The following is a 14010-nucleotide window of genomic DNA, read 5'->3' on the forward strand; positions in this document are numbered from 1 at the left end:
TTATAAAATTTTCAAAAAATAAAAAATTTTTAAAACAAGAGCAAAGACCGAGGCAAAGACAAACGCAAATTTCCTCCTAACTTCTTAAATTTATTTAAAAACGAGTGCTGTTAAAATTTGTGCACTTTCCCTTCTAAACCAGGCCATTTGTTTACATCGCACCCCGGGCCATATCTTCAATCCGGCTCTGTAACACACAATATTAGATATTAAATATTAGACATAAAATCGTAAGATGTTGGTATTATATTTTAAAAAGAAATTAAAGAAACTCAGAAATTTAAACCTAAATTATATCATTTTAAAAGATGATTTTATGACTTTAGATACCTAGCCAGCAAAAGCTGCTCTATTTCTATGTATTTTATGAGAGTAATAAAACTTCCATTTGCGCCTATAATAAATGAAATGTTTACTTACGACCAATTTATGATTATTGCAATACGTAAATGTAGTTTTAATAAATGTATTACTATTTACTATTTGCCAGATATACAGATGCGCTATACGTACATATTAGTATATACAAGGTGGCCCAAAAAGTACGCGATATGCTCATTGCAGCTAAACTGAAATTTTTATCAAAAAACTAAACTTGTTTCCTTTTTTAATACAAGATCGTCTGTATTATCCAGATTTGATTTATACTATACAGAGTGTTTAAAAATAGAAAAATAAGGTTTCGTTTAAATGGCAGCCTTGTTAAATATGGCTCCAATCGAAAAAAGTTATAAAAAAACGTTGTTCAGAATGCCAAAATATGAAGTTATTGCAAAAAATCGCGGAGATAGTCAAAATTTTTTTTTTCGAGTCAAATGGCAATACGAAACCGTATTTTGTCTATTTTAAAACACTCTGTATAGTAAATCCAATCCGGATAATATATACGATCTTGTCATAAAATGTGGAATAGAAAATGGAATGTTTGAAAATTTTTTTATTAAACTTTCAGTTTAGGCGCAATGAACATTGCGAACTTTTTGAGCCTTTTGTCTTGAAAAACAAGCATTTGAATATCCCCGCGGTTTTTGGCATAGTCGCATATTTTAGCATTCTGAATAACTTTTTTTTGTAACTTTTTCAATTGGAGCTACATTTATCATGGTTGCCTTGTAAACGAAACCGTATTTCTTCTATTTTTGAACACTCTGTATAGTAAATCAAATCTGGTTAACACAGACGATCTTGTAATAAAATGAGAGCAAGTTTTGTTTCAGTTTAGCTGCAATGTGTATATTGCGAACTTATTGGACCATTTTATTCGGAAAAAAAACATTTGAATATATCGGCGCGCTTTTTTGCGTAGCGCCATACTTTGACATTCTGAACAACTTTTTCCTATAACCCTTTTCGAATGGTTACCATTTAAACGAAACCGTACTTTTTCTATTTTTAAACACTCTGTATAGTAAATCACATCTGAATAATATAGACGAACTTGTCATACTATTATTTCTTTTTTTTTATATATTTCTTACTGATATTTAAGTTATTTTAATATACATTTCTTTTCGTTCTTTTTTCAATTGTGGGTTGAAGAGAGAAATAATTTGAATGTTTCGATGGTAAAGGCCGAGTAATGTGTGAGAATAAACTATAATGTGAATTGTAGCGAAGTTTATCACTAAGTCTGAACAAAAAGCTTTACTGGAAAGCTTTAAAAAAATGCCAACATGCTTTTAAATTTAATGTTAATAATANTAATAATAGTAATACAAATTTTGAGCTAAAATCAAATGATTATTTAAATTTTTGGTATTAATTTAATAATTATTCATTTATGACTATAAATTGTTTATGTGCAGACATATAACATTCACGAATTCGTATGACGGACGAGGATAACTATCTCGCCCGACTTTGTTACAGGTGAAAGCCCTAGAGGTATATCCTAAATTTAAAAAAGGCACCTAAAATCGTTTTATGTTTCACTACATTTTTTCATCAATTTTCAGAGCATTTCTTTTGTTTCCTTAAAAGATACGGTAGATCCATATAGCAGACACTTTCTTTATTCCATTATCTCTATAGCAAACACTCAAAAACTTTCTTGTCATGTTAAACCATTGAAGTGGAGGAGAACACTCTGTAGTCTGTAGTCTGGTTCAATGTGTTAAACTCGATCAGTTTCTTAGTGGTTTTGTGGATTCGTGTAAAACCCTTTGTATATCTATTATCTATGGTGTAAAACTGACACCCAATATAAATAATCCATTGATTCAAATTTCAAAATAAATTGTGCGTCGTTTGCGGGTTTTACATAATTTATTAGTAAAATTTAAATCAAATAATTATTTATATGGGGTGTCAGATTCACATGACTGTTTTGTAGGGATTCGTATTATATCTATGGCCACATAACATCTCTGGTCTATGGTTTCAGTCAATCATAGTATAGTGTAAAGTAAAACGTGGCGCGTAAAAATTTAAAAAATCGATATTGTCTACATACGAGTTGTTCCATCATTTATCTGCAGTATTCTCTTGCGTTTGTTATTTTGCCTAAATTAGAATAATGTTTGTAGTATTCGTGTAAGATCATTTATTAATATTTTCGACTTACACCCGAGACAATTTTCCTTTTTTTTAACAGAAGTAATAGACGCACAATTATGATGTTTAGATATTTAGAACCCGCAAACAACGCACAATTTTCTGATAGAGTTTAAAAGACAGGATTATGTATATCGGATGCCATCGCATCAGATATTTCGGTAATGACTGATCTATGGTAGTGATCGATAGTGTATCTATGCAGATCTTGCCTATGCCATATTTTATGCCGACAGTTATCTATGGCCGATAGTGTTTGTGTCATTTCGTCAGTGGTTTGTTGCTTTTTAGGTGTTTGAATCATTTTTGCTTTTTATTGTCACAAAGGCAGATTAATTGTTAATTTTATGTAGTTAATATTTCAGGATGTTTGTTCTTTTTTCGGATTCTATGTAGTTGTGGCATTGTTGAAGAGTAATAACCACAATGTTTATACTATTCCTACAACTATTTCAATAACATAAACATAACCTGCACTTAGGTAAAGTTACATTTTTTAAGTTTTAGACGTTTTGATAAGGAGTTTTGGCGCCGTATTGGTATTAAAACATTTTTTTGATAGAAATGTAGCTTTTTGTTAAGTTTAACTTGTTTTTGTTCAGTTTTTCTAACATCATGGAGCACCCAGCATGGAGGGTTTTTGTCAAACATAAAACAAACGTCTTTGAAGATTTAGATGTCAAAGATATATTGGATGAATTATTTTCAAATGAAATTATTAATGTGAATGAATATGAGTTAATCCTAAATAAAGTGAGTAGGCTTCCTGTTTTATATAGACAAAAGATTTATTATTTTTATTATTATAGAACATTGGTAATAACATTAATTTAACTATTTTTAGCCAACTCGAATTGAGAGAAACAATTGTTTTCTCAGTAAGTTGCCACGTTTACCTGCTCAAAAATTCAGCACGTTCTTAAATTTACTTGAAAAGAACTATAAATGGCTTTATGATTTAATTTTATTATCAAAAAATGTGGAATTGGATGAAGTTACTACATACCAGGATATATTCATAAAAGGAAACATTCCAAGAGCTCCTCCCCATTATGTCGAAAGAAAGCAACAAGTAAGTTTCATGTTAACTTTATGTAGTTACTATTATAACAAAAACAAATCGTTTTTTGTTTAGTTGCAAAATCTGATAGAATTACTAAAGAAAGTTGAGCCCAGGGGTAGGGTAGTGGTACATGGCATGACTGGCTGTGGCAAATCTTGCTTAGTTGCTGCAGCCGTGAAGAGTTTGATTTTGGAGTCCTATGAAAACAGAGTGTTTTGGATAAATTTAGGTGAAGTTAAAAGTAATGAACAATTGATCTCCCACATGCAATTGTAAGTGTTTTTAATTCTAAATTTTTGTAAAGTTCATAGACTGATAAGAATATCTCACATTTTTAAAATAATTGAATACTACTAAAATACTAAAATTCTGAAAATTGGTTGAATTGAAGATTATGCGAATTAGTCAGTGTATTTTTAAAAATAAGATGAAAATGAAGTAAAAATAACAGAAAATATAATGAAAAAATTTAGAACCAATTTATTAGAATAAAAATTTTGCCGTAAATTAATAAATTAATTATGATGGTAAAAATAATGAAAAGTGGTGAAAATAACTGAAATGTTTACAAAAGAATAGGAATTCGTAACAATTTTTATTAATTTTTTTAAATATACATTAAATTCAAAATTTAATAANATTATAAATTCCAGGAATAATTTTTAAATTTATAATTGTTTTTTGCTGATTGAATTTGAAATATGTGCAAACGAAGTTGTATCCTTCCTTTAATATGTAATATACTATTCTTTCCATACATCTGGAAAAACTGCTACTTTCGTTTACCTACAAAGAGTAGAGAAATATTTTCCGTATGAAAATCTAATCAACTTATTTAACTTTAAGTATTTAAAGCTTTCAAAATTTTGTTGTTATAATTACATGTTTATGTTGTGATGTTTTCTTCCTTGCTATGTTGTAAATAAACGAATTTCCTGCTTTTAGATTACTTCAAAGACTGACTTTTGATCTTGAAATTAATGGTCTAGATGGATTAAATCAAATATTTAGAACTGATCTCTGGCTTAAACAAGATGTTGATGTTTTGAAAAATTGCTTAAGTTATTTTTTTACAATGTCTTCACAACGAAATACTTTATTAATATTAGATAACGCTAACTTAACAGATACAGTCGATGCATTTGATGTTGGATGTAAAATTGTGATAACTACTCAAAATAAGCAAATAATACACGGAAATTCTATTTTGCTTTTGGAGGTATTTGGCATTTATTTTTTCTTACATAGAATTTAACCTATTATTAATTTTGTAGCATCTCAAAAACTATTTTGTACGTTTCTTTTATTGATCTTTGAAAAGCTTTCAGTACCTTCAAATTAAAATATGAAGCACATTTTGCTAGTTCTTCTTCTCACTCTAGCTTTTTCTATTTTTAAAGTTATTTTTGAAATCGAAGATCAGTTTATTAAGCATATCATGAATTTATTATGTCAGCTTAAAAAAATATTCACAGTATTTTCGAAAATTTTTAATAGTTTCCAAACATTTGAAATTTATCTAATACCTGCGGTAAAGGCAGCGTGATGTAGATTAAGAAAAAAGTAATCATATTTTTTTTGTATAATAAATAGTTTTATTGTCATTTGTAAATTTTAAACCTTTTAAAGGTGAAAGATGGTTTTACTGAAAATGAAACATTATTGCTTTTTGCAAAATGTTTGCAGACAAGTGTAGATAAATTACCTCCTCAAGCAAGTAAAATCCATAAGTTGTGTAAAGGACAACCATTGGTTGTATCTCTAATGGGCTCTTTATTTGAGCAAAATAAAGATGACTTACTAAGCAGTTCAAACAGATGGCAATATTACGTTAAAAAGCTCACTGAAAAAGACTTTACGTAAGTTACAATAAATTCTACTAATAAAAAAGTTTAAAGAAATAAATTTTGAATGTGCATTTTGTACATACAAATTATCACTTACAAACAACAGACCCCACAATAGTACGGGTATACTTATCAATTTATATTAAGAGTTCTTGATCAGTAATTTATCGAAACTGTCAGGCGTAGATTCTAACCTTTTTTGTCCTCATCAGCACGCCAAAGACAACATCATCAAAAGGTCGTCATTCCTCAGACAGTTTGGACTCACGTTTCTACTCTTTCAAATCTTGATCTAAATTTTGCATTTCCCTAAAACTAGAACATCCCAAATTTCTAACTATTTGTGAACAGTACCTAATTTGCACCTCTTAATGCCTGTTTCTGTCAATGGCAGTCTCTGTAAATTACTGACCAAATTGAAGTTACTTCATATAAAAACAAATTGATATAATGTTTGAAATACATCAATCAGCAACAAATTTCAGTAGGTGGCGATATACTGCCTGTAATTGGTAACTGTATTGTTGGTATTTTCAGACTAGGAAGCAGTAAAAATGGCAAGGACGTACTGTTTCGTACAATAAAATTGTGCATTAAAAATTTAAGTCCAAAACTTCAAGAATTATACAAATTATTAGTAGTATTTGTTGAAGATGTAAACATAACGCCTAAAGTTCTTCAGACTTTATGGAATCTAGATGACATCTATGCTATCGAGGAAATAATGGTAGAATTACAAAATAAATCCCTTGTAGTTTCTCATTACAGCCAGGAATTGAAAACTTATGTGTATGGAATGCATGCGTTACTTTTGGCGTATCTAAGACAAAATTATACCAAGGACCAAATAAGAGAATTACATAGAACTTTTGTCAAGGCTTACAAAAATACTTGCGCAGGCAACTTTGCTAATTTATGCGATGATAATTATATCTTCCAGTACCTCGGCTACCATCTGTCCGAAGCTCAAATGTATGAAGATTTTAGGCAGATTTATTTTGATCTCAATTTTATTGGTGCTAAAATTAAGGCTGTGGGCATCGCTGATCTCCTTAAAGATTTTCAACTCTACAGGAAATATATAACTTGCAACGTAAGTAGATATTTAAATATAAACATTAATCTGGATAGAACACCCTAAATGATTCAAACCCTAATGCCAAAATAAAGATTGTACTATGCGTGCAAAGTGTCGTGTTTTGGCGTTTGAGTGATTTAAAGTATTTGCCAATGTTTTCCAGTATTCTTTATTCAGCTAGACCCTTTTAAAGAGTACCTTTATTTTAATAAGTAACTGTATTAATATTATGGACCAACACTTTATAACTCTTAAAACATTGTTGATTAAAAAATTGTTTTTTTTTTAATTACATGATCGATCTTCGTGATTTTAAAGATATTGTTATTAGATTGCTAAACAAAAAATAAAAGTAATGAACAAATTAACTTCCAGAATCTTAGAAATTTTTATTACGTCGCTTGTAGCAAAAATAAATCTTTTGTGCTCACAATCGGTTAATTTGGAAATTTAAAAAAATATTAAAAATATTGAAAATGTATGTTCAGAGCACATGTGTATGAAACGTGGTCTGTGAACCCTCAGAATAGAAACAGTTAAAAGTATTTGAAATATGGTTTTATAAGAGAATCTTAAAAATACTGTGATTAAAAATAAGAAGGTATTAGAAAAGGTAAGAGACCAGAAGGCTCTATGGAAGTCAGTAAGACAAAGGAATAGTTGGAGACATATTATTAAACTTCGAAGTCAGATTGATTTAATGCTGTTTTGATCCAATTTTTATTACATAAAAATGTATGGTTTCGTTATCCTTATTATTATTTTTTGCCGTTTTTCGCTTTGGTTGAATTACTCGATATTGCTGGGCACCTGGCGGAAATCCTAAAAAATGTGTCGGATTCACTGTGTATGCGTTCCATCTCTAACACAAATGTTTTATTATTCTGCAAATAATTTGAGCGATTAAATGAATAATAAATTGACTATACTAGTAATTAGGCCAACTTTTTTCTCTGACAGTTAATTTCCAATTTTAGGAGGAGACATTAGAGAGAAAATTAAAAGACTTCGAACAGTTTATTAAAATTAAAGGTCAAGACTTATTTAAATATAATTATACAAATATAGTACAAAGTGCTTTAGAACAAAAAAATAGTTCTGTGTATGAGACTGCAATAAAAGTTGCTCAAGAAAACTCGAAGTGTTTATATTTCCGCTTGCAGTAAGTTTCCATCTGTAGGTACTTTTTCATACCTCATTTCTATCTTTATTCTTTAGTGCACCTCAAGAAAACGTTTATTTTACTCATACTATTGACGTAAAAGATGTCGTGACTGCCGTGTGTTTCACCAATGACCCTGACCAGATATTAATTGGGAATTCGAATGGAGATATTACAGTAAGTTAATTTGGGTATTTTATAAGAATAGATCACGCTTTAATAATAAATAATTTTATTTCAGTTATGGGAGCATGTTTATGCAGGACAGTTATGTACGTTTAATGGTCACAGTAAACGAATAACACGCCTCCAACTTAGTTCTGATGGCACAGAGTTTTTATCGGTGTCTGAGGATGGCTGTGCAAAAATTTGGAAATTAGAAGAAAACGCGAATTTCTGTAAAAGTGGCTGCAGCCCCGATGATAAAGGTAACTATTCTATTTCATTTAATTACAGAAATACATAAAAAAAAAGACAGAAAAACTGCATATTTCATCAAACCACGTCGCATATAAATTTTCAATTTAAAAGTCATTATAAATATTTAAGAACAAACCAGTTATGTTATCAGGATAAATTGATAATTTACAAAAAATTATTGTATAAAAGCAAAGAACTTTTTACATAATGAGTGGTACTTATTACAGTTATTGCTATTAAAAAAAATAGATTTGAGTACAATAACCAGTTTGGTAAATAAATTGTAGTAAAATATGGAGTTACATATTAGTAATTTAATATTTGCATCATGTACATTTGTAGATGTTAGCGTGTATAATTTTAAACCTATTTATTTAAATAATATTGTAGTTTCTTTTGGTAATGTCTGGACTATTTAGATTAATAATTTCATCTTTGAACTCCAGTTCAGTCGACAGTGCATTAAAATGTTTAATGACATTATGACAATTTCTCTACCACGACGTTTGCATTGCGAAAACAAAATGCAGTGGTCTATTGTGTTAAAAACTTTTTTGAGATCAAGGAAAGGAAGGTAGTTAATGTAAAAAAGTAAAACCTATTGTCAGGTTTTTCTGTTATCAAATCTAACAAAGAGCAAATGCATTTTCAGTTTCAATCAATTTTTAAGAGTTAAAAATAATGTGATTGCTAAAGAAGTTAATGAACCTACGATAGGTATATTAGTTTATCAAATCAGAAGTGAGTGAAATCTGTCTGTAGTTTGTTATAAGGCTTTTGCTGCTAGACTTATTTATATACTGGTACAACCTCAGCTAACTTAAAATGTTGGGAACAGACTCTAGCCGAAAAACTTAAGTTAAATATGTAACTTTAAGGGTAATAATGATTAAATAATATTAGTAAAACACATTAAATAGTTTTCCTTTACTCTAGATTATTATTTTTTTTTTTCTATACTAATAGGTCACAGGCAAAGTATTCCATCTCCAAAGGTGAAACAGTCTCCCTACACCAATTTTTTCAGCGACGATTCTATAATTGACCGAAGTCGAACTTTTAAACCAGCAGACGATATAAATGACGCCATTGTATCTGCCTCGTATTCTTCTGATGACAACAGATACCTAGTAACTGGTTGTTTAAGCGGTAAAGTAATTGTTTGGAATTTGAGAGATGACAAACCCGTCCTTACAATCTCTGGCAAAGACCGTCCCATTACATATGTAACTTTCTCAGATGATGACAAGTTTATCATATTTTGCTACGATAACATAATCCTTTTTCACGATTCCCAAAATGGTCAATTTATAAGGCACTATATCAAGTTCTATGGCCCCTTCCCAGACACCGAATGGGCCCGCGTGGCCATTTATCAAAACGGCTTTAATGGAAACATATATAACGCGCCACGGATACACATTCACGTGGATTAAATCGTAAATAATCCGAAAAAAATCGTAAGAAAATATTGCTGACGGCAGACAAATGTCCTGCCAAACTGTCTTTACCCAATTTATAGACGCGCATTGGACCATGCAACTGTTTTCATCTCTACACGCATATTTATTTGAGAATTTATTTAAATTGAACTGGTTTTAAGCAACACATCTGAAGAAAACATTAATTTTTATAAATAAGTATTACAACAGTATTGATATGATATAATTTATATTTAATGATGTCTCCCTAATAAAAATATTAATTTCCTTGTTTCAGCATTCCCAAATCGATGGTTCCCAAAATCGTCAAAAGGTCGTGGTAAGTGAATTTATATTTACTTTTGTGTACCTACATTTGTAGAAAACATAAACGTAAGCAGTCTATTATGGGTAGTTTAGAATAATATGGACATGGACCTTCCTGGAGCTCCAGGAGACTAGAAAGTGACGGGCAGCGTTAAGTGGAGTTTTGTCGCCACGTAGTCATGTCATTTCTAAATTACCTCTATATGTTGTAAGGTAGAGCAGGCCAATTTATTATTCAGGGATATATGTCATATATCCTCAATTTAAATCAGGATCCGTAGGATGCAGTGGTTTGGGGTGCGTCCCCCTTACGGGGTGCGAGATTATTGATAAGTTGGCACGTAACTGGTACCAAAAAATGTCAAATCTGTGCCGAGAAGACAAGCGCTTGGATCATTGTGGTGAATATTTTNATAGTTAAAAGCTAACACTGACTTAGAGACAACACTAATGTAAATAAAATAATAAGTTAAAGTATAATTAAAAACCACGTGGCTACAATAGAACGTACTTTAACTTATTATTTTATTTATAATTGTCCTGTTTAAACTAATGTTTATTCATTTAATATTATGTACCAGTTACAAGCAACGAACTATTTGGAGTTTTTACTTACATAACTAAAGAACCTACCCTGAAAAAGTCTCCTAAATAAAGGCGAAACATCGGTGTTGGTTCTTCATAAATAAAAAAATTTCCAACGCTTACTTGCCTTGGATTTTACTTGATATTCATTTCAGAATTGTTAATTACAAATAAAAGGTAGCTTAATTTAAAAAAGTGTTCACGTATGTATCAATTATCAATTATTTCTTTCGTAAATTGCTTCCGTAATCAATTAATGAGCAGGATTACGCGTATACATGTATTTATTATTTTTGTTTAATTCTTTTCAGAAAAGCCACGTGCCTTGATATATATTTCAGAGATGATCCTAATTCCGACATAATTTTGTTAACTGTTTCCAGTGACAATGACAGCACTGTTAAACAGTGGCATATAAAGCCCGCTATCGAATCTTCAGGAGAATTAAAGTTATTACCAATTTTTGACGTTTATTGGAACACAGTTAGTTCGTTGCCTCGCGTTGCTGCTGCCACTAATGACAAACGCGTTCATCTTTTTAATGGTCAAAATTTGATAATGGAAACAACAAAATTTATCAGTTCCATAACTAAAATCTGCTTTTCCCTTTGCGGTAATAAAATAACCATCGGTCTCCAAAACGGAGAAGTTATCGAATTGGACATAAAAACAAAAAAGTATAAAACAGTTATGTTGCTGCATGAATCAGTTTCTTTTTTGAAATATTTCGAAGAGTCGGACGTAAGAATGGTTCCATCCTGCACGAATAACAAAGATTGTCCCGGTCCCAATAGCGGTACTTTAGTCGCCGCAGCCCAAAATGGATGGTTCAGTGTTTATAGGAACAACAAAGTCATGTGCTTGGTGCAACCACCGTCTCCTAGTGACTTGAAGCAGGTGCCAATATTCCCTATAGTGTCTTGCTTTTACATAAAAAAGGCAGGAAAGTTGCTCTCGATTGCTAAAAATCGAACAATTAAAACATGGAATTTACAAGATGCTTCTTATGTTGTCCTAATTGGAGAAAAAACATTGCGGGATAACGAAAAACAGCACAATGTTGTCAATGTCTCTTTGTCAGATGATGAATCTCTCTTAGCTATCACCATGTCGGATAATACGTTTGATATTTATACCTTAAATGTTCAAAATTGCTCCTATGTAACGTCTGAATATAAACAAGGTGGTTGTATGGAATCGACACTAACTTGTTGTTGTTTCTCGCACGATGGGTCTTTCCTTGCACTTGGACACCTCAGCGGCTCAATTACCGTGAGTAGAATCTTTTTTTTTTAATTGTGTATAAGTTTACACAAGTCCAACTTCTACCTATGCTCCAGCTAATGACCCTATGATGATAAAAAAGAACTTTTCGAAAACTTCGTATCGTAATTTGTACTTTCTTGTTTTTCCCGAACATAGCCCCTACTTATTTATCATGAAAATATTAGAAGATGCACTAGTTTACGAGTAAATTTTTTTTAATTTAATAATTGAGTTTTTAACCCGTAACTATTCCAATTAATCTTGATTAAAAAAAACATGAAGTTGGGAATAAAATTGGACAAAAAAAATAAATATTTTCTTTTTCAATATAATAAGCGTTTGGCTCCTATGTAATAATATTTTTTATAAACTGGTAAGCTACCTGTACATAAATAACCCACAACATATTTTTCCCAAATTCGCAAGCAAAGATAATAATAAATAATATGTAAGCAATTTCTTTTACGTTACGCCAAATAAATATAATGTAATAAATGACTTCATACATGAAAATATTGTAAATACTGTCAATATATATGAAGAAGTACAATGATTCTGTGGTTGTCTTGGTTGATTTAGGCAAACCTATGGAAGTAGTATTTCACAGTTAATCGTTCAGTTCTGTGTTTGTTTTATCGCTCTTATATCTCCATTGCTAAAAGGAGGGTGGAGCACTAAAATACAGGTCGGAGGGACTGTGCATCCACCAGAATATACTGTAGGTGTGTAGGTACTAATGAGAAAGAAATAAAAAAATTTGTTAATGTTTTGTTTTTATATTGTTTAATCTAGAATGTATTGATTATCACTTACGTTAGTGAGAATAACAAGTAGTATTGTATTCATTTCAATATTGTTGTAACTTCTAAATAAGAAGGATCAATTTATTTATGTGGAATGATACGTTTTAAAAAAGTTTATGATACATACTACTTTTTGAATTTTTTTTTTTAACAGATTTGGAGCGTGGAATTAAAAGAAGTATTATACAGTTTAGATGCACATAAAAGGGAAATATATTACTTACAATTTTCGCCTTCTCCAATGTTTATTCTCGTAAGTGTAGCCGATCAAATAATATGGTGGAATTTGATGAATGTTCCAAAAGAAATGTATCGGGGGTGAGTAATTTAAAATCAATATAAATATCAGATAGCCGGAACTAGCACCACCCGTTGCCAAATTTCGTCCAATTCTGTAAATTTATTTATTTAATAATAAGTAAAACACGTATTGCAACGACCAGTATTCTCTACTAATATATTGAAGACAGACATTCCATAATATTTTTCTCTTATAGCAAAATGTAACAAAAAAAAAACATTGATAATTAATTCAAACTCAATCTTGACTAATGTCAGCGATTTGCATATAAAGCGATATTTACAATTAGACTTTTTTATTTAGAAAAAATAGAAGGCAAAAAAGGAAATCACTTGGCGTATACATTAATTTACTTTCGCAATCAAAGTCTCTCTACGCGGGTCCTTGGCAAAATAAGGAAGGTCCTGTTGAAATACCGCATCTCCTTTCGGCGATTAAAGTTGGTGGCCTCTATGCATCGTATCTGTCTGCAAACCATGACTTCACTGCCTTCTCAACGATAGACTGTAATGGCTATTTTTATATAATGAATTTATTAACTTAGCAATAAAAAAGTTTTTTCGTGCAATGTGCCATACGGTCACAAAAAAAGAAAAATATAAAATAAGAGGAACAATATCAAAGGGAATTGTGATTTTTCAATTTATTTTGTTTTTGTGACATAGAAAGGATTATTGTGTTATTGCTCAGTTTTTTACTTAATTTTACATTTACATTAGTCAATTTTTTAAAACTAAGAAGCTTTTTCTCGCAATTTCGTAGTTTAAAATTATCTAGTAGGTACGTAAATGTAGTGTAACAAACATCTTGCAACCGTTTTAAAGCCGTAATGTCTTTAAGCGCAAAAATAAAATTATTAATTCGCTTCTGAGATTTTATAGATCGTTCCAAATAACCTGATTAATTATTTTTTAATACTTTTCAATCAATATTAGATGTTAGTACTGGATTTATTTTATAAATCATAGGTAAATAAAAGGAGAAAACAAACTTTTAACTTAAAAAGCTAATCTTGTGGTAATCGTCAATTATATGTAATTTCTAATCTCACCAACGAGTAATATTCTACGTGAGAATATTGGAATCGGATATTGACTGAAGTGATTCGCATATTTAGTAATATTTTTTTAGGAAAATTTTATTTTAATACAACACTTACAAAATTATATAATTTATATTATAAT

At 30.3% G+C, this 14010-nt stretch overlaps 2 protein-coding genes across 2 annotated transcripts in view; both read left to right on the plus strand.

The window, feature by feature from the left end:
• Nucleotides 1–2503: 2503 nt before the first annotated feature.
• LOC108738371 (apoptotic protease-activating factor 1-like) lies at nt 2504–9559 on the plus strand. Its single transcript, XM_025978545.1, has 11 exons — nt 2504–3034; nt 3156–3306; nt 3398–3625; nt 3689–3888; nt 4562–4835; nt 5246–5475; nt 6001–6556; nt 7519–7703; nt 7760–7880; nt 7945–8131; nt 9090–9559. Exons 2-11 carry the CDS (start codon nt 3169–3171, stop codon nt 9557–9559), a joined length of 2589 nt encoding a protein of 862 aa, XP_025834330.1. The 5' UTR covers nt 2504–3034; nt 3156–3168.
• Nucleotides 9560–10772: 1213 nt separating this feature from the next.
• The window catches only part of LOC108738400 (uncharacterized WD repeat-containing protein alr3466-like), a 4804-nt gene continuing 1566 nt past the window's right edge, over nt 10773–14010 (plus strand). The window contains exons 1-2 of the mRNA XM_018471802.1: nt 10773–11728; nt 12680–12843. Of these exons, the coding sequence (XP_018327304.1) occupies nt 11015–11728; nt 12680–12843 (878 nt within the window). The 5' untranslated portion in view covers nt 10773–11014. The remainder of the gene's footprint in view (nt 11729–12679; nt 12844–14010) is intronic.

This window comes from Agrilus planipennis, unplaced genomic scaffold (genome assembly GCF_000699045.2).
Source record: "Agrilus planipennis isolate EAB-ADULT unplaced genomic scaffold, Apla_2.0 scaffold178, whole genome shotgun sequence".
NCBI classification, from domain to species: Eukaryota; Metazoa; Arthropoda; class Insecta; order Coleoptera; family Buprestidae; genus Agrilus; species Agrilus planipennis.

Excerpts from the sequence above, each read along its gene's own strand:
- LOC108738371 (XM_025978545.1), top strand. The coding sequence starts at position 3,169 with ATGGAGCACCCAGCATGGAGGGTTTTTGTCAAACATAAAACAAACGTC. Across the intron at positions 3,889-4,561 it reads TTGATCTCCCACATGCAATT|ATTACTTCAAAGACTGACTT; the intron begins GTAAGTGTTTTT and ends TCCTGCTTTTAG. Across the intron at positions 7,704-7,759 it reads TGTTTATATTTCCGCTTGCA|TGCACCTCAAGAAAACGTTT; the intron begins GTAAGTTTCCAT and ends TTTATTCTTTAG.